At 44.7% G+C, this 26136-nt stretch overlaps 1 protein-coding gene across 1 annotated transcript in view; it reads left to right on the forward strand.

Annotated features, from left to right (window-relative positions):
* Positions 1-26136, forward strand: part of LOC147701172 (lens fiber membrane intrinsic protein-like) — a 54510-nt gene that overhangs the window by 17491 nt on the left and 10883 nt on the right. The window contains exons 3-4 of the mRNA XM_086928587.1: positions 19190-19339; positions 21984-22106. Of these exons, the coding sequence (XP_086784713.1) occupies positions 19190-19339; positions 21984-22106 (273 nt within the window). The remainder of the gene's footprint in view (positions 1-19189; positions 19340-21983; positions 22107-26136) is intronic.

Here is a 26136-nt window from a genome sequence, read left to right on the forward strand (position 1 = left end):
TAGTAGTAAAGTTAGGACTCCTAACTTTAGGACTCCTTAAAGCCTTCTGTGAATACCGAAAGTCTTAAAATTAGGATTTTTCTCAACGGTATACAACGTTTAGCACGCATTTTTTACCACGCACTACCATTACAACGCAGGCATTACCACGCATACCATTACAACGCATTGCGCTGGGGGGCGCTCTAGGATAGGGAATAAGTTTAATTTTATATCCAACACCTTCCCTAGTGTCCACGGGGACTGGAGTTGGAATATAAAATTATACTTACCACTATCCAGCACCTCAAAGCGCTATGCGTTGTAACGGTATTCGTTGTAAATACCGCGTTGTAAAGGTATGCGTGGTAATAGTATGCATGCTAACGTCATACATCCTTCTCAACTTTACTACTACTAAACTGTGAAAAATCCTAATTTTAAGACTTTCGGTATTCACAGAAGGCATTTATGAGTCCTAATGGTAGGAGTCCTAACTTTAATACTACTAAATTGAGAAAAATCTTAACTTCAAGACTTTCGGTATTCACAGAAGGCATTTAGGAGTCCTAAAGGTAGGACTCCTAACTTCTGTGAATACCGAAATGAGTAAGTGTCTTCTGTGAATACCGAAATGAGTAAGTGTCTTCTGTGAATACAAAAATGGTAGTAAGTTTAGTATTTTGTCTTAAGTTAGTTCTGTGAATCGGCCCATAGTCTTATAGGGTAAGGAGAAGAAAAGGAATAGTAGTGGGTAATATCCATAGGGGGTTAAATATTTCCACTGGGCATATAAGCATGAGTACACATACAGTGTGGCAGATTTATCACAGTGCTGCATTGCGTTTGCGTCACACAAAGTAACTCAAGAGCAATGAACCACTAAAGTCAGATTTACAAAGCCACGCACGGTCACCTTGGTGTCCCTGGGGTGCTTGGTTAACCTGGAGTAATGCAAGGCAATGCAAATCACTGGCTTGCGTTGCTCTGTGCCAGGGAGGTGTTTCATGGATGAAGCGTGGGTGTTCCCTCGCATCCACCTATGGATTTTGGCACATTCCCAGATTTAGCATCAGTGGTAAACCTGGTAAGGTTCAAAATGCTACGAACACGTTTATTTCTCCTAGTTTTTCATAGGAATGTGCAAAACTCACAGAATTTGACTCCATGGAATTCTGCTGCATTACAAAATACCCTGCAAAATTCCACAGATTTCTGCCAATGGAAGGAAATAGGCTCTTTGTGCTGCTGGCACTGTGATTTAGCTCCAAGAGCATATTCTGCACTGAAAAATCATCATGGATGGCACCACAAGGCACTCTAGAGGATGCAGCTACTCAACTTGATTTTGCTGCTTCTCGACTAGATTATCTACTTGAGCAGCAACCTAAAGACAACGAGCGGGCACGACTGCCCCAATAGCCTGCGCTGGAGAAGTCACACTGGGTGGACTTATAGCAACCAAAAATCATGCTAGGAGGATGTAAAATCTCGTTTGTTCTCTCCAATTTACTGATTTGTCGACTATGTGGGAAACAAAATTCCACTATGTGGCTATTGGCAGAATTTGTCTGCAACTCTGCGTTACTAGAGTAATGCGGAGTCACCAAAATTCCACCCATTTTTTGAGGCAGAACAGAATATTTCGCCCACCCCTAGTTTTTTACTCTTTCTATGTGTGCTGAAATCTGCAGATCACATCGAAAGAGGAAAAAGCCTCACATGATTGTTTTAGTGCCAGAAGGAGTGCCTTTCTGCGTAAAAGCAAACTTGCATGCAACGTAGGCACCCTAGCATTACAGCACAAGGGTAGGCCTGTGTTGGTGCAAGGCAACACATTGTGGGACAGAGCAAGTAGAGGACAGGAATGCACCATATGTTGACTGTAATGACACAGCATTTCAGGTCAAATTCTCACAGGATAATCCCTGGTGGTTTTGCATCTAGATCAATGTACAATACCCATCCCAACCAATAGTTAATTTTCCAATTTTCATGGGCTCATTCTTTTCTGGAACTATATATGTATCTATGCACACGTAGAAGTCTTTCCAGGATGTCTGTTGATGGTGAAATACAAATAAATTCCTGTCTATCCACATGGCTTTTTATACAGTTTATAATCCTCCATAGAGTTCTTCATTTATATTCTGTGCAATCTATTTACAATACATTAAAGTATAAGTTCATATGTGATGGCTCTTTACACAGTTAGCTCTTTGATTAGTTTGTTCATAGATTTACACATTTCGTGGGCTTTCCCATAGTTCCATGCGAAATGCATCATGGAGTCATGTTAGAAATTGGGCTTCTGGTGGTTAGACTATGCACCCTGTATAAGTCAGATATGCAGTTGGAGATTACCTATGCTCACCCTCTGATAGCTAGGCGATGTTTAAAGTATTTTTGCAACTCTCTCACACACACACATACACATTCCCACACACATGCACACACACACACATAGTAACATAATCAAAACAACACAAAAAGACTCCACACAGGTTTAGAAAAATAGTCTATTATCAGGGGTAGCCTTAGGCATGTGCAAGCTGTGCACCTGCACAGGGCCACTAAACCCCAGGGGCCACCTCGCCTATATATCCTTAATATAATAATCCTCTGAGGATGGATACATATTTGCATGGCGATCCCTGGCAGGGATTAGGCGGGCTCCGGCTCTGTTCCACTTCCAAACACCCCCCCACTTCACTGGCCTCTGCGCTCTGCCCTGCCCGGACCACCTCTTCCGGGGCCTCCTACCTACGTTCCCTGCCCAGGGCCGCCATGAGCCTAGAGCCGCCCCTGCTATTATATTCTGTAAAAAAAGAAGACCAAAACGAAAAAAATCCAATAATTAAAAGTCAAGATATGAATTTTAAAAGAATAAGTGAAAAATAGCACTTTGAAGCAAATAGCGTTTTGGGGTTACTTGAGGTCGTGCTGGACTGGAGCAAAGTCAAAACTCGGGCCGACTGCAATGGTGCATTAGCTGCCTACAGGACCCACTGAAGCCCCATTGAACAAGGTACCTTTACTGGTTGCAACATTGCAACAGCCAGGGGACTTGTGAGATTCATCAGTGTCAACCCCACAGGTCAAAGATGTATTGATTCTTCCCTACACAGTGATGGCAATGCATCAATCCTGCTGGCGAGATACCAGGCTGAGATGTGTCGGTTCCGTAGAGTGATGCCCTGGGTTTCTTCACACAGTTGAGGGATGCCGCAATCTCTCTGAGCTGCTGCAGTGGTAATGCATCGTTCAGATGCATTGGCCTCTCAAGGCACTGCGTTGGTTGCAAAAGCAAAGCATCAATTTTACTCCTGCAATCGGGGTGATGCGCCGGTTCTGCTACACACAGACAGGAGATGTGTCAATGTCTGTTTCAAGTATCTCCCAGTGAACCAGGCACATGAGCAGGGATAGAGACTTTGATATCACAGAATCTCTAGAAACAGGAGGCACTATAAGGAAAGTAAGTATCCTTAAGGCTAAGGCTGACTTTTACGCTAGCTCTATTACCCATGCATCTAACGGGACAAAAGTCCTCTTCGAAATTACTAAAGCGCTGTCCGCCCCTAAATGTCTGGACAATAAAGTGACAGCATCACAAGAACTCTGTGATGCGATTGCTTCACATTTCCAAGACAAAATCAGTAAGATCGTGGACAGTCTCACTGTTAACAACATGGTGGATGAACTTACCTCGGTACAGATGGGAGCGGAAGCTCAATTGCAACCAGTCTCCCTGAATAAATTCCAAACCCTGCCAAAAGAGGCTTTTGATAGACTGGTAGAGAGTGTATCCTCAGGCTCTCCAAATGACCCTTTCCCCTCCAGAATATGGAAGTTATCTGGCCGGGATACGCTCCCCTGGCTGAGACAGATTTGTAATCAATCCCTGGAGAAAGGAGAGGTTCCAGCGGAATGGAAACTGGCAACGGTGACTCCACTGATTAAAAAGCCTTCCCTGGATCCTTCAGTACCGGCCAATTTTAGACCTATATCTCTCCTACCTTACCCAGTGAAGATTCTGGAGAAAACAGTTAGTAGGGAACTGTCGCACTTCCTGGAGGAGAACTCTCTTCTTGATAAAGACCAGTTCGGCTCCCGTCCCGGTCACGGAACGGAGACGGCTCTGGTCACCATGCTGGACAACCTGCGGATGCGTGCCGACAACGGGAATGCGACTGTGTTAGTGCTTCTCGATATGTCGGCCGCATTCGACACCGTCAACCATCTAATTCTGTTGGAGAGACTACAGAATTTGGGAGTGGAGGGGCAGGCACTGCAATGGTTAAAATCCTACCTGGCAGGACGTCATCAGGTGGTAACACTGGCCCCTTTCACGGCTAGGAAAACATCGGTCACCCATGGGGTACCGCAGGGGTCTGCAATTAGTCCCATCTTATTTAATATTTACTTGCAGCCCCTGCTCCCCATTATAAAGTCTGCCGGAGTTTGCACAGTTAATTACGCGGACGACACTCAATTGGCATTCTCCTTGGAGGGTGACAACACTGTATCCCTTGATCGGTTCCAGGAATGCATGCGGAAGACAGCCAATTGGCTTAGTAGGAATTCCCTACAGTTTAACGCAGGAAAGACCGAGGTGGTTTACTGCTCCTCCGGTGGGCCACCTAGACAATTTCCATCTGAATTTAGACTGACCCCAGAGGAGGAACCACTGATCCCGGTGAGCAAAGTACGTAACCTGGGGTGCTGATTGACAAGGACCTCCAGTTGGAATCACAGGCCAATAAGACCGCCAATGTCTGTTTTGCGTTGCTACGCATGCTGCGTAAAATTCTACCCTTGCTGCCTAAAGAGACTCGCCCACTGGTAGTTAGTAGCATAGTGGGTAGCAGACTGGATTACTGCAATTCGTTGTATCTAGGGGCCCCGTTATATATTCTACAAGGGCTCCAAAGAATCCAGTCGGCGGCAGCTAAACTTGCTCTTGGTTGGCAACGCCGCTCCTCGACAACAATGGCACTGAGGGAGCTGCACTGGCTATCGGTGACGGAACGTATTCTCTTCAAGTCCCTGTGTCTGGTTTTTAAAGCGATACATGAGTTAGGGCCAGTCCCTTTGCAGGAAAGGTTCTCTAGGTATCAACCTTCCAGGCAGCTGCGATCTTCTAGTGCCTCACTACTCACGGTGCCCAGGTTCAAACGGGCCAGGTTAGGAGGTAGAGCATTTAGCGTAGTTGGCGCTTGGCTGTGGAATGGACTTCCCCAGAGCCTTAGACAGATTAGCGCCCTGCTGGAATTTCGCAGGAACCTGAAAACCTGGCTTTTCCCCAAAGCCTAGCAGGAATCCTCTATACAGGTAAGGGCTGATGTAACCTATTTAATCGTGACTCAGTTTTTAGTGGAAAGCGCCAGGATACCCGTGGGGTGACAGTAAGCGCTATATAAGTTTTAAAATCAATCAATCAATCAAGCCAACAAGCACTTGGAGCACACTTGCAGAAAAAGGCATAGTCCAGCTCTCCTTCAGCAGAATCAGAGAGCAGCAGAGCAACACAGGTCAGCTGTCCAGCAATGAGTCCTTTATGCAGCACCGCAGTCCTTCTGACAAAATGCAGAGGTGTCTTATCTTGGTAGGGATAGAGACCCAGTACTTATATCCAAATTCGACTTTGAAGTGGGGGTGACTTTTAAGCTGGTTTTGAAGTGCACAGGTTTCCCTTTCATCCCAGCCGTGGCTCCAGACTATCAGTAAGGGGTAATCAGCCCTTTATGTGGGAAACAGGACTGTACATATTCAGGTGTAAGTGTCAGCTCCCCCTCTCTCTTTCTGTCCAGGAAGAGCTATCAGAGTGCAGATTAATTCTGTCACACTGACCCTTCCTGTGTGTGTGTGTGGCTGTCTAGAGGGAATGCACAAAGTGTACCTGTCACCCTCCCAAGACATGTAGAGACATGCTGCCATGCACACAGAACAGTAACAGCAGAGAAATCCCACTTTCTAAAAGTTCCATGTTTAAAATAGTAATGGTAAAGCCAACATTACCATTAAAGAGGATTTATTATTACAATTCCAAATATATAAAACATAATTCAGCTACTCCTTTATAATCAGGAATTACAGCTTTAAAGTGGTTTAAGGAATTCCTAATGCTAGACCTATAGAGTAGTAGGCCTCACAGTAGTGAAAATAAAGTATTGAAAATAAAGTTACCTGATTGTCACCACTAGGATATGTAAATCCTAAAGTACATATCCTACCTTTTAGTTACACAGCACCCTGCACTTAGGGCTACCTAGGGCTTGCCATAGTGGTGATGTAGGTGTGATAAACAGGAAGTTTAAGACTTGGCAAGTGTTCTTAAATGGCAGGTCAAAGTAGCAGTAAACTGCACACACAGGCCCTTCAATGGCAGACCTGAAACAGGTTTGAAAGGCTACTTGTGTGGGTGGCACAACCAGTGCTGCATTCCCACTAGTAGCATTTAGATAACAAGCCTTGTGTATATTGTATACCACTTTACAAGGGACTGACAAGTAAACTAAATATGTCAATTGAGTATACACCAATGTCACCATGGTTAGGAGAAAAGCACATGCACTTCAGCACTGGTCAGCCGAGGTGATGGCCCAGAATCCTAAGGCCAACGAAAAGAAGTTCAGAAAAATAGTAGGAACATTCAGAGAGGGCCATTTTTCAACAAGTCCTCTGCTGCACAGGCTGTTCTTGGGCATCCTGCTGATTTTGAGAGCTTTCTTTCATATTGGAACTGTATAGGCATCAGATGACGATCATCCTTGCCAGATCCTTCTGTTGTTTTATCTCTGAGGCCTGCCATCTATCACTCATACTCTTTGACTGTTCTTCAGAGGGATTGTTTATTATTGAAACAGGGTTCTTTACATATTGAGCTTTTGGGCGGGATCCTGGGTACAGAGATTTGTTTCACTTTTAGTTTTTGTAGGAAAGGTAGCAATATCTTGTACATTTTGAGAGGTTCGAGCAACAAAACACTGGAGTTATCTGAGATAAACAAGTCAATTTATTTTAACATAAAATGTGTCACAAATCTTGTACCAGCAGAAAGAATGCTGTCTTTGTTCTGATTTGAAAGAAGATTTTGTAATAATGAGACATTAGGAAATTGGGCAGTTTTTGGGCGACTTTCCACCTTTTTAATAAGTTTTAAAAACAAATTCTCAATTTTCTCATATTATAGACATTTGTCAGAATTGTGGAAAAGTAATAGAGATACACAATAAAATAAGGGCAACTACTGGTTTTAAAACGTTTACTTTATAGTGCTCCTTAAAGCCAATGTTTGTAATTTTATTTTTTACTTTCTCCTAATTTACATCTCATGTAATTTCCCAAGAAAAAATAATTCCTAGTATTTTACCCAAGACTATGTACTGCTCACTTTAAAAGACTTGATTGCACATACTTCCACACCCACCTAAATATATAGAGCTGAAATTAGATATTTAATGGCACTTGTAGTTACCAGAGACTGTTAGTTCCTAAATATAGGTGGGTAGTATCACTTACTTTGTCAACAAATGAAGAAGTTTATTGACATCTGTAATTTTGACTCATTATTTTAAACACTCTTTGGCAAATTAAATTATCCTAGGGAAAAGAAGTGCAAATCATTTGAATAAAAAAAGTGTGTAGGTATATACAGTGGCATAGCACGATCAGGTGGTACCAAGTGCGGAACATTTCTTGTCATCACCCCCGCCCCCGCACATTAAATATTGCATATTTTAATTTTATTATATAGTGTTGTGAGCCCCATAAATTTATTTTTATTTTAAAAACACATATTGTTGCTATTTTGTCACCCCCTCAGTGATGAAACCCAGTGCAGCCGTCACCCACCGCACCCCCCTTCCTATGCCCCTGTGTTTGTGTTAAAGTCACAGCCCCTCAGTTTGGTGAAGGTCATTGGAACAGTTGCCTCGGACTGGTGAGGTACCTCTAGTAATGACTTGTGGAACTGCATGTTTCTGAAACAATTCTAATGCTTTTGCATCTTACTTGAAAGGGACCTCTAGTAATACCTAGAGTGCCACGTGACTTGACAGATTGCAGAGTTCTCTCTCTCTTTCTTTCTTTATTTTGGATAAAAACAACACATAATTACAGGAATTCAAATTTCATGATAAAATGTAAACAAGACGTAGAATATAAAAGAGGAAAGTTATTCTCTTAAGGTTGGAAATTATGAAATACACTTTATAAATAAATATAACCTTCTACATCTAAATTATGTCCCAGGGGAGGTTCTGTTCCCATCATAATGATAAGATAATTCCATTCTTTTAAGGTCAGTTCTTGGTTACCCCCCTCTTTTTTATGCTTTGATGTGTAATAATGTAGCTCTTCAATGTCACCATTGTGTTTGTCCAAAAAATGTATTGCTATGGGGTAGGTATAGTCACAATTTTGTATAGCCTGTAAATGTTGTAGGACTCTAAGTTTCACTTTATTATTGGCACTAAGCATGGGCGAATTTTGCAAATTCGCAATCTGCGAATTTGCGGATTTGCGAATTCGCAATCCGCAAAATTCGCGAATTCGCGCGAATTTGCAGATTTTTTTATTTTTGCGAGTTCGCGGGTGTTCGCGAGGTGCTTTGCGTGTTCGCGGGTGTTCGCGAGGCGCTTTGCGTTTTCGCAGGGTTTTTTTTTTGCTGGTTAATCACTGCCACCCTCTCGTTTTTTATGCCCATCTGCCCTCTGTACCACTCGTTTCTGTGCCCTTCTGCCCTCTGCCCCACTCATTTTTTGTCCCCTTCTGCCCTCTGTCCCACTTTTGTGCCCTTCTGCCCTCAGCCCCACTTAGAATGGCGCCGGCAAGCTGCCAGCGCAATTCTAAAATAGCTAGAAATAACTTCAACAGGAAGCACTAATAGATAAAAGTAAAGCAGGTGCTCCGGTTGAAGGTCAAATTAAGTTACACAATCATTAATCACCCCAAGTTTGGGGTGATTAATGATTGTGTAACTGAATTTGAGAAGCACCTGCTTTACTTTATCTATTAGAGCTTCCTGTTGAAGCTGACTTTTGTAACTATTTTAGAATGGCTCTGGAAGCTTGCCAGCGCCATTCTAAAAGAGTTACAAAAGTCAGCTTGAACTTTTGACCCAATCCGTTCCCGCTCGCGGATTTTGTGAGAAAATTACGAATCTCACGGATTGCGAATTTACCGAAAATCCGCAAAATCTGCGAGCGGAACGGATTTTCCGCCCATGCTTAATTGGCAACATAGTTCATGTGCATTTCAAAATATAAACTACATATTGTTTCACACGTGTTGTGTTCCCTTATTTTCTTTTTTTTCCCATCATATGAATTTATATGCTTGCATGCCTTGAATTTAGTAAATTTTGAGGAGCCATTTATACTAGGGCTAAGATATTTTACCGGGCATTCAGCCTGACCACCCACTCGGATGACCCCACAACAACCATGGAACATTTCCACTTGGTCTAGATCAACCCCAACACCACCCTCCGCGGCACTCTCATCTGCAGACCTCCTGGCCCCAGCCCTCCTTTCACTGACAGCTTCATCGACTTATTCGCACTCCAGTCTCTTGCATCTACCAATTACATCCTACTCCGCGACACTCAACTTCCACCTGGACAACCCCAATGACCAGAACGCTGCAGCCTTTCTGGAGAACCTCACCAATATCAGACTCAAGCAGCTAGTCATTTCTCTGACCCACACAGCAGGATATATGCTCGGCCCCATCTTCCCTGTCAGCGAAAACATCACCTACAGGCTACAGCCACACCTCCGAACTCCTCTGGACTGACCACGACTGCGTTCACTTCGCCTTCACCAAACCTAGTGGACACAACCAACCACACCGCTGACATCCATAGGCACCAATACATAAGCATGCCACCTCCACCAATGGATCCCCAACTGTTCGGATGCCCCTCAAGAAAGTGACTGGCAAGCAACACTCCAAAAAAGCTAGTTGGTTCACTGCCACCCTTACCGCATCCAGACGCAACTGTAGATGGCTCAAGAAGAGTTGGAGGAACAACAAAACCCCAGAAGCCCACGGAGCCTTCAAAACCACCGTCACCGCACACCAGATCCTCATCAATACCACAAAAAAACAGCCATGCAAGAAAGAATCAATGCCAATGCACACAACAGCAAAGAACTCTTCGCCATCATAAAGGAGTTCGCTAACCCAGCTGCGAGACCACAGATGTCACACCCTCCCAAGACCTTGGCAACAAACTCAGCACTATGTTTCATCACAAGATCTAGCAGATCTGCAACAGCTTTGACACCCAAAACCCACCCATCACTCCTGCCAGCACCATACGTGACGACGATGGCCCCAACAGATCCTGCTAAACTGGCCCCCCTTTCCACAGGCGACTCCCTCAAAACAATCATGAGCATTCACTCTGGAGCACCCTTAGACCCCCATCTGCACTACATCTTCCACAGAGCCACCATAACCCCTGAACTACGCTGCATCATCAACTGCTCCATCGAGACCACCACCTTCCCTGACAATGGGAAACACGCCAATATCAGCCCCCTGCTGAGAATCCATCCACTGAACGGACAGACCTCAAGATTTCAAAACTCTCCGAGTTCATAGAAGCCAACCACGTCCTGAACTCCTCTCAATCCAGCTTCCGAAGCAACCACATTGCTGAGATAGCCCTCCTCGCCACCACCGATGACATCTGAGCCCTCCTCGACCAGGGAGAAACAGAAGCCCTCATCCTCCTGGATCTCATGTCAGCCTTTGACACATCTCCCACCACACCGTACGCACGAGACTCCACGATGCCGGCATCCACAACAAAACCCAGGACTGGATCTGTTTCTTCCTCTCTGGTAGAACACAGAGAGTCAGACTACCACCGGAGATCGGATGGTCAGTTCTCCATGGCTCTTCCCTGAGCCACACCCTCATCAACGTCTACATGGCCCCACTCGCTGCCATAGTTAGGTACCATGGATTCAACATTGTCTCCTATGCTGACAACACCCAGCTGATCCTCTCCCTCACAAAGGAGCCCACAATGGCTAGAAACCACTTCCACAATGTAATGAAGGTCGTCGACACCTGGATGAGAGACAGCTGCCTCAAGCTGAACTCCGACAAGACCGAAGTCCTTGTCCTCATTGCTTGTTGGCACACCATGTTAGGAACCCTTCATACATCCACAGACCACAGTACAAACTCTGCATCATACTGGACTCCTACCTTACTATGAACCCCCAGATCAACGCCATCTCCTCATCATGCTTCCACACTCTTTGTCTGCTTCAAAAGACCTTCAGATGGATCCCCACTGAGGCCAGAAAAACAGTCACCCATGCACTCATCGCAGCAGACTAGACTATGGCAATGCACAATATGCAGGCCTCATCCAGAAACTCCTCAGGAAACTACTGAATGTTCAAAACGCCTCACCAAACTGGTCCTCAACAACCCCTGCCACAGCCACATTGCTGAATACCTACGAGAACTCAACTGGCTCCCAGTCAACCAAGAGTGACATTCAAGCTCCTCACACACAACTGCAAAGCCCTCCACAATGCCAGACCAGCGTACCTGAACCACCTTCTCTCATTCCAAGTTCCTACCAGACACCTCAGTTCTGCCCAACTGGCCCTTGCCACCGTCCCTCGGATCCATGAGACCAGGACCAGAAGAAGATCCTTTTTCTACATCACCGCCAAAACCTGGAACACCCTGCCTCTCCACCTGAGGCTGTCACCGTCGCTGACCCAATTCAGGAAGGATCTCAAGACCCGGCTATTCGACTGAACATCAGCATCCAGTGGGACCTGCAGCCCCCACCTCAACCTCCACCCCCTGCCAGCACCTTGAGACCCTCACAGGTGAATAGTCACAATTAACAAATGCTGATTGATTGATTGATTGATAGATGAATTTTTGTTAAGAGATCTCTAAAGATTCACCTTCCTATGTGGTACACTAGGGTGGTCTCTGAGCATATCCCTCAGGGTTTCATCAAGTTGCACACTTTTCCATTTTATGTCTAGTATTTGATTTAATTCTCATTGTTTACAGTTGTAATCCATGATTATGAAGATTTTATTGTCCACCAATGTTTCCTTTCTGCGAGCAATTGGAAGTTCTTCTCTTTTCCGACTATTGCTCTATTTTCTGCATTCATAAGCACTTCAGGTGGGTCTCCACAAGTCAGAAACATCATTTGCATTTCTTGTATCTGTTCCTCAAAATTACCGTTCTCTCCGAGCAGTCACCTCTGGATCTTAACATTTCTCCAAAAGGGATACTCCATTAAAACATCTTTAGGTGTGCACTGTGAAGGATACTATTGCATTATGTCGCTTTTCGATGGGCTTTATTTTACGTCTTTGATAAAAATCTCAACATTAAAAAAGGTTACCTGTTGTGAACTGATAGCATGAATGGAGTTCAGATTATAAGCATTCTGATTCAAAGATAAAAATTAATTGCTCCAAATTATTCCTGTGTCCTTCCAAGATTAGGAAGAGGTCCTCGATAAACCTTGTCCATAATCTTACACGATCTAACATGTTCTGATTTTTATCAGTCCATATTGTTCCAGCTTTCCAGTAGCCCAGAAGCAGATTTGCATAAGTATGGGCAAAATATGTCTCCATAACTGTTCCTCACTTTCGTAGTTAGTGGGTTCCATCAAAGATAAATCCATTATGGGTAAAGCAGAAATTAAGCATTTCAATCAACATTTTTGAGTGCTCGATATAAGTATTTGTTCACGCTCTGAGAAAATATTGGCATGCTGTTAAACCATCCAAATGTCTGATTGCGGTGTAAAGTGAAAAGACATCTGTCAATGCCATAAGATAGTTATCTTTCCATTTAATATCCCGTATTTTTGCAAGGCAGTCCATAGAATCCCATAGGGCACCCAGAGAATGGGGGGTTGGGGTCCTCTAGGCCAAAACGGCCCGGGAACGCCACATGGCCCCCTCTGGTATTAATAAACAAAAAAATAAAAGATCAGGTCCTGGGGAATGGGGTTCACAGGGCTGAAATTGGCCCAGGTAGTCCTCTTCCTCCATTTGGTAATGGCCAGGCCCGGGGAATGGATTCCTGAGATGTCGTAGGGGACCGCTCCCTTTTGTTAACCACTCTGCTAAAGGGCCTCCTGCCATACTACTAGTTGGGGGATGAAGTCCCCTTGGCTGCTGAGGGTCAATGGGACCAAGAACTCCTAGTGTTGCGATACGTAAGTACTCCACAGCCAGATTGCTGAGATTGTTACAGGCCCCTCCCCCTTTCTTAACCACTCTGCACAGGGGCCTCTTGGTGTACTACTGGTTGAGGGATACATTCTCCTTGTCTGCTGAGGGTTTTAGGGGGGCAAGAACCCCTATGTTTGCAACATGTAAGTCCCCTATTGCTGGACTGCTGAGACGTTGTCGGAGGCCCCTTTCTCAACCATTCTGCACATGGGCCTCCTGACATAGTTCTGGTTGGGGGATGAACTCCTCCTGGCTGCTGAGGATCATTGGGAACCTAGAACCCCTTTCGTTAAGACAAGTAAGTATGCCCCCACAGCCGGGGTACTGCAATGTAGTCAGAGGCCCGACCCTTTCTCAACCACTCTGCACAAGGGCCTCCTGGCGCACTACTGTTTGGGGGATAAATTCCTCTTGGCTGCTGAGGGCCGTTAGGGGCCAAGAATCCCTATTGTTGGGATAAGTAAGTCCCCCACAGCGGGATTGCTGAGACGGCATCAGAGGCATTACCCCCTATCTCAACCACCCTGCTCAGGGTCCTTCTGGTGTCCTACAGGTTGAGGGATGAACTCCCCTTGGCTGCTGAGGGACGTTGGGGGCCATGAACCCCATATTGTTGTGATAAGTAAGTCCCCTACAACCGGATTGCTGAGCCTTCATCAGAGGCCCCACCCCCTTTCTCAATCACTCTGCACCAAAGCCTACTGGCATACTACTGGTTGGGGGAGGAAATATCCTTCGCTGATGAGGGTCATTGGGGGCCAAGAACCCCAATTGTTGATATAAGTAAGTCCTCCACAGCAGGACTGCTGAAACGTCATCGGAGGTCCCACCCCCTTTTTCAACCACTCTACATAGGGTCCTCCTGGTGCATTACGGATTGGGGGATAAATTCCCTTTGGCTGCTGAGAGTCATTAGGGGTCAAGAACCCCTATTGTTGTGACAAGTAAGTCCTCCACAACGGGATTGCTGGTATGTCATTGGAGGTCCCGCCCCGTTTCTCAGCCACTCTGTAAAGGGGCCTGTTGGTGCATTACTGGGATGAACTCTCCGTAGCTGCTGAGGGTTGCTCAGCTGCCTGCAAGCACCCATCAAGTCTCATCGCACTCCCCGTGCACATGAAATGACATGTTCTCCATGAAACGCAGAGTTGGAGAATCCCGCAAACTTCATTAGCGGACCAGAATTTTATACCCAGGTGTTGAAAAAGCCAATGGTTAAAGGGACAATATTGTTAGGCAATTGAATTTAAAAAACCTTAGAAATTCACTAAAAATTCCAAGGGGTATATTTACAACAAAATGGTGCAGCGCTGCAAGCAATGTAGCTGTGTAGCACTGCGTCATTTAAAAAACAAAAGAAAACGGCACACCTCTGTGTTTTTACTTTCATCTGTGCTAAAAAAGTTGCCTTGCGCCAACGCAGAAATCCTTGCGCCATGGTGCAAGGGTGCCTGCATTGCAGTATCACCCCCCCATCAGCAGGACCAGCTTAAATCCAGTGGCACGGCAAGCAAGGGGCCCACGTCTGGGCATACCCATGGCTACTTAGGGCAGACATCGTAAACACAACAAGATGGTGGACAGAGTACTGAAACTTTTCAACCACTCACTCCTAATCAAGAGATCTAGGTTTAATCCATCATTCTGTTGCTCACTAGGCTACCCCCGTTTGGAACCGGCCATATGCAAATCAGTCTTGACCCTGCTCCTTATGTGAGCAGTCCAGCCTGAACTGCCTGACCTGGCAGTTCGGGTTGAACCAATCCTGACCAATCATTTGACATCTAATAACATCTTAGACTGGTCTCAACATGGCTTCAGGGCTGGCCACAGCACTGAGACAGCCCTACTAAGTGTGACTGAACACCTCCGCACCATTCTAGACTCTGGTGGAACGGCAGCACTGATTCTTCTAGATCTCAGTGCTGCCTTCGACACGGTGTCACACGAGGTTCTGATGTTCAGGCTAAAAGAGGTCGGGGTAACAGGGTTAGCCCTTGAATGGTTCAGAGACTTCCTCTCGGGCCGGTCCTTCCGAGTCTCCACCCCCCCCCATCTCTCCAGGGAATGCCCCATTGAACAGGGCGTACCCCAGGGCTCGGCTCTTAGCCCCACCCTGTTCAATGTGTATGTTCAGCCCCTGGCTGAGGTAGCCAGAAGACACGGATTATCGCTTGTATCCTACGCTGACGACACTCAGCTGGTGGTGGCACTAAACGATGAAAGTGGACCTAGTACCCAAAAATTCCAACGCACGCTCGTGGACATCACAGAATGGATGACAGCGAACTACCTTCAGCTCAACGCCGGAAAAACCGAGGTGTTGGTAGTAGGAAAAAACACTAAAGCTTGGGGGGACAACTGGTGGCCAGCAGACCTAGGACAGCCACCGGAACCCAAGGACTGTGTAAAAAACCTGGGAGTCTGGGTAGACTCCGCCCTTAAATTCACTCAGCATACAAAAAAGGTGGCAGCTACCTGCTTCGGTATTCTAAGAAATCTCAGACCCATCCTTGGATTCTTCGACAACCAAACCCGTCAGACGATAGTACAGGCAGCCATTCTCTCCAGATTGGATTATGCCAATTCCCTTCTCCTAGGGACCAACGTAGCTGAAAAAGCTAGACTCCAACGAGTACAGAACGCTGCCGCCAGGGCTCTGGTAGGCACCCCCCGCCACACGTCTGTAACCAGTACTCTCACTAAACTCCACTGGCTCCCAATGGAGAAACGAATTCATTTCAAAACACTGTGCCTAGCATTTAAAATTCTAAAAATGGCTTCTCCACCCATGCTCAGCCCCCTCCTGTCTAACTACGTTCCCCGTCGTTCGTTACGTTCAGAAGGCCAAAATCTGGCAACAGTGCCTCGTATCAAACTATCCAGGATGGGCGGCCGTTCCTTCAAGTACCTGGCCGCAAAGCTCTGGAACGACCTCCCTGACCCTATCAGAGGGATACAGGACCTGAAGTCCTTTAGGAAAGCGATAAAAACTCACCTCTTTTGCTAGTCTCCTTCCTTCTCCTGCCCCCTCCCTCTGTTCACGTCTCCACGTCTCTTACAGCAAGCGCCGGGACGCCCCTTGGCTGGGGCAGCTGTGCGCTATACAAGCCCATTTAACATTAACATTAACCATTTAACATTAACATTAACATTAACTATTCCTATGGGGAGCAGGCTCGAGACTGACTTACATATGGCTGGGTTTAAACTGGAATATCATGGGGAGCAAATAAAATGAGAAAATATGGATTTAGGCCCAGATCTCTGTACTGGGGTGAATGTTTGACATTGTTCAGGATTCTGTCCTTCAATTGTTCTTTTTGTATTTGTCACCCTGAGTGGGACGGTTATGCCCAGATGTGGGTCCCATGATCTTCATGCGACTGGAGTCAAGCTAGCCTGTTGAGGAGAAGGTAGATTTCAGTAGATCAAAGCAGCAGGCTGGACTCACATGGCGAGGTCTTGGTAAAGCTGTTGACAATAGCAGGAAAAAGAGCAGAGAAGGAGGAGCCGGATTTCCACGCCAAAATGGTTGTTGTGGTCGATTGGGAACTGGTCGCTGTCAAGCCGGGTAAAGGTTTTTACTTTTGGACGTAAACAGGCTTTTGAAAGTTGAAAACCTCTAGTGGGATGAAGCTTCAGGCTGTAGCTGAACAGGACTCCACGAGGACGGATAGCATTGTTGAGCGATCCCACTGACTGTGATTTCCCACTGAAAAGAAGAACGTAGCAGGAGCTGCTGCAAAGACAGGTTGACTTGTGATGCACCAGGGGCAGATTAGCTGGCATGTAGGCTCCTGGCCTTCCGTCGTTTCTCAGGACAGTTTTTGGTGAAAATCTTTCTAAGTTTACGTTTTTTAGGGTTTGACAGGAGCAGCACCCTTAACATCACTTACAAAAGTTCAGAAACTGAAGGCACCACTTGGGGGGCTAGGAGTCGCTCCATCAGAGGCCAGGTTCAGGGTTCAACGTCAATGTAGTTAATTTTGTTCCTTTTGCTCACCCAGGAGGGCAGCCAAGTAGCTCTTGGAGTCACTTCTGGTGGTCCTGGGTTCAAGGAGATGATCCAGTTCTCCTTCAAGCAGCAAGGCAGGCCTTTAGCAGCAGGGATGTAGTCTGGTAGCAGCAGCACAATCCTCTGGGGGTTCAGGAATTCTTTCAAAGGACCAGTAGTTTACTTTAAAGGTGTCCTGAGGGTCCAGTATTTTTTTGATGCCACCCTTTGAAGTGGGCGGAATCCCTATACCACCCCCACATCTGGCTATGTTAAGTTCTCTCCTATCCCTGCCAAGGCTCCAAGATGTTTGGGTTGACAAAAGACTAGTTTCTGGTTCTTTTGTGTGTGCTGGAGGTAAGCCCTTTGGAGGTGTAAGTGGGACAGGAAACAGCTCCACCCCCAGCCATCCTGGCAGGATGGTCCCTCCTGCAAACACCTAGTCCCATTTTAGCTCACTGTCTGGGAGTAATATACAGCTCAAGAGCAAATCATAGTCATGTGACCCAGGATACTGGTAGCAGGCACCAAACTGTTGGGACAAGAAAATGTCAACATTCTGAATTGTGATTTAGAATCTGCCTTTACAATCAACCCGATGGCTGCTGCCGTCGGCCAACGGTTGTCGCGAGCACTACCTAGGTAGTGCTGCTCACGTCCGTTGCCGACGCGGCCCTACCCGTTCTTTGAACGTTCCACACTGGAGCTGGACGTTCGAAGCAGCCAACGGGTTAAAGAGAATTTTAAATTACAATTTGAGTGTAAACATGATATCTCTACCTGCTTGCAATCCAAAGTTATCACTTATTAAATGTAAATGGGATAACCCAGTGTTATCCAATGGAAGAGATAGGTCTTACAGTAGTGAGTGCTGTGCATTGTGACCCGTGTGTAGGCACCAGCGGCCATCATGTAATGGGTTCTCTTAAACCAAAAACATCCCAAAATTGCCAGACATGCGTGAGCAAGAGTCATGATGCTTGTATGTGCATGCAAATGACAAAATAAAAATTGTTAGCAAAGCTAATATGTCAGCCTTTTTTTTTTTTTTTTTAAAAGGGCCTCTTGGCCTTACCAGTGCTTGTTTCCACGTGGGCAAGGCAGTGCAAGGAAATGACATTACCTAATGCGTATTATTCTTTCAAACAAAGCCACATATTAGAAAAGACACTGGCTTAGGTCACTGGTTTTGGATTTATGAGGACTAGATGTTAGTCAACAAGTGACTGTGGCTATGGTAGCCCTGAACATTTATTAATTGCATGAATCATCCAGGGTGGGGTGCCTGGAGAATGACTGCTGGATTTTAATGTCCTTCTTGGGTTAGATTTAAGATTTAAGAATGGTACGTATTGGCTTTCCTTGATTGACTAGATTAATTCACATCAAAATGATTAGTCATTATGTATGTATATCTAAAAGATTTATTTGAAGTTACAAGACATTTCCTGAGAAGAGTTAAGCAAATGGCTTTCCTTGTGTGAATTACCCTTATATCTAAGCCCAGGTGTTTGTCTGCTGCTAAAACATTTCAGTAGCCCTTTGGAGGAGTTGGTGTGTGGTTGGCATAGGAGAAATACATACCCAAGAGGCAAAATAGGAGCTCTTCCAGCTGGCTTCTACCTCAGAAAGGCCGAGAGGTCTGGGATAGAGTCAGTCACATGTATTACTCAGTCGTGCCACACCAGTCCATCTGATGTGCTTATCTTTGGAAAAATCTCAAGATAAACAACACAACAGCTAATGATACCTTCCCAGTACCACACACACTCTGTCTGGGATGAAGAAACGTTTAATCGGTTCTTTCAAACTATAAGTTATCATGACAAAAACCTTATTTAACATTAGCGGGTACTTTTGGGCCCTTCCTTCTTTTTTTTACACATGCTTTCGTTCTGAAAATCGAATGTTATGGCCGATATACCATCTTTTATAATTGTATTTTTTTTATTATTCTGTGCAGCTTTTCTGAATGTGACTCGATACTTCCTCGTCATCTCCATTCTCTTCCTGGTGCTGGCCGTGAGCATGCAGATCTCTGCAATCAAGGGTCACAAGTCACTAGGGAAAATGAACATGCAGAAGCAGGCGGGCTACTGGTCCCTCAATGCAGGTGGAGTATGACATATAACCCTTCATCTTTACCCTTCCAGGGCTGCATGTTTAATTCCGGACTAGTGTTTTTGAGCATATTTGCAGATGCAGCATTGTTGGGGTCAGCAGACTACTGACTACCACACTCAGCTCCTCCCAAACTAAAGAGCCTTTTAGTATTTTGTTCCTGGACCTCCTTGTCCAACTCCTGGTCAGTCCCCCTACTGTTCTACTAATGTGTTCCTCCCCTAATCTGAGGCTCTGCTGTCAGTGCATTACACCACAGTGCTATATTGCTGCCTTCCAGCAAGGCGCTATAATATTGACCTTCTCCATCGCTTTTGATTCAAATGCTGGCACCCAAACCCGGCTCCCCTGCTGCAAATATCCCTGACACGCTGCACCACTGTTGCAGGAATGTGCTTTTGCGCACGGCACCACTCCCAGCCACAGTCTGACAAGTGTCACTCCCTTTCAGTAATGCAGGAATGAGACACACTTGCGCAGAGCACTTTACAGTGCTTAGAAAGGACTAAAGAAGTCAGGACTCTTTTACACAAACCCTGAAACGTCTTTGGCTGAATACTGAACATTTGCATATAATGGACCATGGGGTGGAACAGATGACTGTGAGTTTATTTAAAGTCACCGCGGTGCACTGATATGAGTTTTGGTTGTTTATTTATTTTCAGTGTTATAATGGGGTTGAAGCTGTTGCAGGACCTCAATAAGTGCTGTACAGTGTAACCTGAAAAAAAGAGAAAACACAAATAAGGGTTTTATCTCCTCTACTACATTTGTCTAATCGATAGTGTGATAAGACTATAATCCCTGGGACTGAAAAACCAAAGGCTTTCTTTGGGAGAATGAACCCAAATCACATTAACATTTGTGTAATAATAATGCTAACTTCACAGAAGGTGTTGGTCTAGGTAAAGTAAGGTTTAAGACAGAGCTAATGGGAACAGGTAAATCAGCTCATGGTGCAACTTGAAACCTGGACCCCAATCCCAGAGACCCACCTTTTCTGCATTGTATGATAATGTTATGCTAGTAACAATAATAGAGGGCACACAACAAGGAGTCTCCAGGGGGAGTGAACCAAGGATGATGTGAAGAAAGATGGTAGATCCTTCTGGGAGAGTGCCCCAGCAGACTGGATCCAGAAGGCGTATCTGCCAATATTTGAAGGAGGGCTGGGTAAGAAGGTTCCCACATACATGCCGCAGTGTGTATTTGTGAAACCTTTGTCATAGGAACAGAACAAGCATTGCAAAGTCAGCATGTCTTGTCATAAATGAAAGCTTTTCAGTCACTGGTGGGTTTACTCCTGCAGTAAGTCATCAAACATGCATTCTGTTATTCATCCTTACACCTGTGTATATACTCATCCTCCCACATACTTATTCTCGCATTCACCCACTTACGCAATCACAGGACAAAACACACAAACTCAACAGCACACGCAAGATAAAAAAAAATACTGCTGCCTAAACACCCAGAGACATCATAATACACTGAATCTCTCAAACAGACACAAACACTCTGAGTCACGATAATACACAACACAACTGTACCTGATATCTGACTCCACGACATCTCACAGCAAAAGCAGAAGTTGGCCAACCAAGCCCAGGGTGTAAGCTATACTTTTGTGTGTTGATTTATGGTGATTGTCAGGTGTGTGTTATTTTCCTCAGATGTAATTGGAAGAGATCTCTGCCCATGTGATTTAGAACTATATTTGGCCAATTTACACCTAGAAATGCCAGTAATCCTGCTAGCCATAACTCCACAGTCATATTTATTCTAACCACGTTTTATAGGAGAGTCCGGCATGTGGGTCTACTAATATGCATTCACGTCCCCTTCTCTTTGAATTTAGTCTAGGCAGAGGTTTAAGCCAAGGCATGTGTATACATCTACATGTGCAAAAGTTCCCTTAGATAGAGTTACCTGTTTCAGTTGCTTCCACAGACTTCTTCCCGTTAAATAACCTGCGCATGTAGTACCTGTAGGTGTCTTCAAGAAGCACATCAGTTACAGAGACAACCCACAATGCTCTGACCCCTCAGTAGCATTGGCGAGGAACATAGCCAAACCATCTCACTATGAGGAGGAAAACATGGTGGCCATCTTGTGGCTTCTATGCTCATCTCCAAGGCTCTATGTGTAAATCTACGTTTATCTTCAACATATTTAAACCTATTATATTGCTGTAAAAATGCATTGCTTTATAGGGCAGCCCAGCACTGGTGGATGTCTCTACTTCTATTGGCTCAAATGGAAACCTCTTTCCCTTGGGTGACAGAATGGTTTTTAACCTGGCTGTGTTTTTTAGATGTGCATCTGTGTAGTTGCTGTGGATTCAAGAACCTGTGCAGGTTAATATACTGTTCTTCAGTGTATGAACTAGACAAGGGACCTCTGTAAAGTCATTTGCATCCGCCAATCGGTCAATCAGTCAGGTTTCTTATATAGCACGACTAACCACCAATGAGGGTCTCCAAAGGCGCTGGGTATGGGGGGGGGGACAGCTGGTCCGCCAGAGGCGCGGTGGGTCAGTCGAAGAACCAGGAGTTTAATGTGCTCGTGGGCTCTCCTGATGCCACCCACATGGGCAGAAAAGATTGACTTTTGATCAGATCCCTTTTCTCCACCAGGTGTGTTTACTGTGATCGGCATGTCTGTGTTCACCGCGACGTCTGGCATCAATCCTCAAACGGATTACTACTCATGGTCCTATAAATTGGGCTGGGGCTCAGCAGCTGTAAGCCTTGTGGCAGGTGAGTTTTCAACCTTAATCCTGCTATGCCCTGGGGTGGATATAGAAGGGGCTGATATTCAGTGAAGGCCTTTGCTTAATTCAGACTTTAACAAAAGAGAGTGCCTGAGAAAAACAAATATTTTGTTCTGTCTAAAGCTCCTCCTTTTGACTATTACTAATAACCTGTTCTCCCCATCCCTTTTCACTTAGACCTTTTCACCACGTTAGGTTATGGTCACTTCTCTGGGGCTCCTCAAATCACATATGAATTGTTTATAATGTAAATATTTACAACCAGATTCATCAAGCCGAAAACGGCTCTCAAAGGGCCAGATTCTGAGAATCTGGCCCTTTGCAAGCGCTATTTTTGCATTCGGGATTAATCATCCCAAATACAAAAACCGCATTTGTAGAAATCGCAAATTTGCGAAAAATTGCATTTAAGGAATCTCAATTTGAGATTCCTTAAATGCAATTCATGAACCATTTTAAATTTGCGAATTCGCAATCTGGGGCCGCTATTTACCGCGAAGTCTGACTACGTGGTAAATAGCGAAAACTTAGAAAAATGCACTTTAGTGCATTTTTCTAAGTTATATGTTACACACACACATATCCTTTGGACACGTGTGTGCGCAACACCAGTGTACATTAGCATTTCAGGGGTGCTACAGGGTGTCCTTTGGACACCCTGGCACCCTTGAAATCGCTTCCTTATTTGCGATTCGCTAATTGCTAATCGCAAATAAGGAATGACTCCCCATTCATCCCTATGGGCCTTTAGGCCCATAGGAATGAATGGGAAAGTAATTCCTTATTTGCGATTAGCAATTAGCGAATCGCAAATAAGGAAGCAGAGAAATTGCAATAAATATTGCGATTTCTACATGAATCCCGTTTTGCGAGTCATTAATAGCGATTCCTTAATAATTGCTATTAAGGACTCGCAAAACATGACAATGATTAATCTGGGGGTATGTACTTTAGGAAATACTGTTTGTGGTAATTATTGGAACTACTAAATTAAACCTCACTTCGGCTGAAGTGAGCACTACGTTGATAGTTTGTCGTGTGGTATTTAAAAAAAAATCTTTTCAAATATATAAAACATTTTTTAGGAATATGACCTTCACCCAAGTTAAATAAGGTCTCATTTTGACTGCTTATGTCTTTTTGATTAATTCAAGTAAGTTATATTTTCTTGCTGAAGTTGTTTCATTTTTTTGATAAATGCGTTCCTTGTGAGCATTGTTTCTTGCTCCTTAATTCAGGGCAGCTCTACTGATTCCCAGTGGAGCTACAGAATGAGTACTTTTACCTTTATGATTTGGAATTGTTTGAGAGAATATAACTGACTGTCACCATCTATGTGCGGGTGGGTGAGTGAGTATATGCAACTGAATCTGTTGGTGTATTTGAGTGAGTCAGTGTGCGGATTATTTTGCACACTTCATGCTTTTATTTCTTATAAAGTGTAACTAAATACAATGTCAGTTTCTTTTTTAAATGAAATACCCCAGTTAAAAACAATATCAGATTTTGTCTCTACAACATAAAATAAATAGATAATAATGTAATTATTACAGACAGGGAATCGAAAATATTGCCTTTTCATCGATTTTGTCCACACTATGTCTGGGAGGGTATACTCAGACGTGAGTCCCTTGCTCATTGCACCATCAGGATTCAAGCAAGCCGGGCCGATGACGGCTGAAATGCCAGAAACCGGTCCCCGGAAGCTTGTTTCCTTCACAGTATAAGAATTGGCTTGGTAGTTTGATTTGCCCTGTTCCCATTATGCACTGGGACAGGAACAGACTAATTTGCATATAGCCGGGTTCTGAGCTGGGATGGTGCAGTGAGCTAAAAAACGGTGATGGATCAAGCCCTGATCTCTTGACTGGGTAAGAGTATTCTGCATCATTCAGAAGCTCTGTCCATCACCACCCCCTTTTCCAAAATCGATTTTGTCCACACTATGTGTGGGAGAGTACACTCAGACGTGAGTCCCTTGCTCATTGCACCATCAGGATTCAAGCAAGCCGGGCCGATGACGGCTGAAATGCCAGAAACCGGTCCCCAGAAGCTTGTTTCCTTCCCAGTATAAGAATTGTCTTGGTAGTTTGGTTTGCCCTGTTCCCATTATGCACTGGGACAGGAACAGACTAATTTGCATGTAGCCAGGTTCTGAGCTGGGATGGTGCAGTGAGCTAAAAAACAGTGATGGATCAAGCCCTGATCTCTTGACTGGGTAAGAGTCTTCTGCATCATTCAGAAGCTCTGTCCATCACCACCCCCTTTTCCAAAATCGATTTTGTCCACACTATGTGTGGGAGGGTATACTCAGACGTGAGTCCCTAGCTCATTGCACCATCAGGATTCAAGCAAGCCGGGCCGATGACAGCTGAAATGCCAGAAACCGGTCCCCGGAAGCTTGTTTCCTTCCCAGTATAAGAATTGGCTTGGTAGTTTGGTTTTCCCTGTTCCCATTATGCCCTGGGACAGGAACAGACTAATTTGCATGTAGCCAGGTTATGAGCTGGGATGGTGCAGTGAGCTAAAAAAACGGTGATGGATCAAGCCCTGATCTCTTGACTGGGTAAGAGTATTCTACATCATTCAGAAGCTCTGTCCATCACCACCCCCTTTTCCAAAATCCACATCTCTAAAGTGGTCAGAGCTCTATGGATGTTGATATTTCTTAGTGCAAAGCTGAACCTATCGTTTTTTTGACAGGTCTTTGTGTTCAAACCTATGCGAGGTTGCTTGGCAATGTTTATGTGCCACCCATGGAATCCCCATTGCCTGAAAGCACTACTTTGTATTACTTTGGGGCTACTTTTCAGTGCAAATAATGTTTAGTGCTGTAAAAAATTCCAAATCAACAGGTCGAAGCTGTTTGTGTCCCTTTTGTAATGCAAAGCTAGTGCCCATTTCTAGTAAATCCGCTCATTGTATTCCACCACCTGTGGCCCTCATGCTTGCATTGTTTAATATTAAGTCTGGTGACAAGTTGTGCCATTGATGAGCACAGATTTGTTTTGGGTAGATGGTTGAAAAGTTTTATTAAGAGCTCAATGTGAAATATGATGCGGTAGGCTGCATGAGACATCAATGCAGCTCTTGTCTGCTCTACTTATGGGCCATTTCAGCAGTTGAGGGTTCACTAGAGAAAGGCTATTACAATATTCACAGGACCACAATGTTGTTTGGGGAGTTAAGGGGAGCATAGAGTAGAATATAGTAACACATGTCCTCACTTTAAGCACACTGGATGGTTGTCTTTTAAGGTGTGACGGCAATTGAAGTGTAGCAAATTGAAACGTATGCCTTCCTGAAAGGGGATATCATCCTTGCTGTTCGATTCATACAGAGTTGTCTTTCATCCAATATGTTATCCGGGATGTGGTGGTATTGACTTAGAATTACATTGGAAGTGGATTTGACTGGAGTGCATACTTGAACGTCCAGATTATGTTGCTCTAGGAGCTATCCAAATGGGTGCATGTAAATATGAAAAAAGATGGTCAAATAAGTCCTCATATGACGCTATGTATAACAACTAGTGTGCTAAAAAAATGTATCTAGGGTACAAAAGAAGAAAATTATGCATATGCATAAATGGGAACGAGTAAACCAAGCTTCAGAACCTGAGACACTGACCGATTAGGGAATGATGGAGAGGAGGAGTCAGGTTAAACATCATTCATCTACTCAGGAAGTGACACCACTATATTTCCCATCATCCATCTGCACAGGACATGGCCTCCCTGGTTTCTCAACAAAACATTCTTTATAAAAAAGCCAATAAAAAGGACTTTGTTTCGGATTATCTCTCTGCACAGGAAGGGACATCACCGGATTACTCTTCATTAATCTGCACAGGAAGTAACATCTCTGGGTTCTCACCAAAAACGTTGTTAACAGAAGACGCCAAAGAAGAGGACTTAATTTCTCATAATCCATTCCACAGGAAATGACATAACTAGGTACTTAATCGTCCATCTGCACAGGGAGTGACATCAGTGGTTTCCAGCCAAAATGTTATG

The sequence above is a fragment of the Lissotriton vulgaris genome, chromosome 7, assembly GCF_964263255.1.
Source record: "Lissotriton vulgaris chromosome 7, aLisVul1.2, whole genome shotgun sequence".
NCBI lineage: Eukaryota > Metazoa > Chordata > Amphibia > Caudata > Salamandridae > Lissotriton > Lissotriton vulgaris.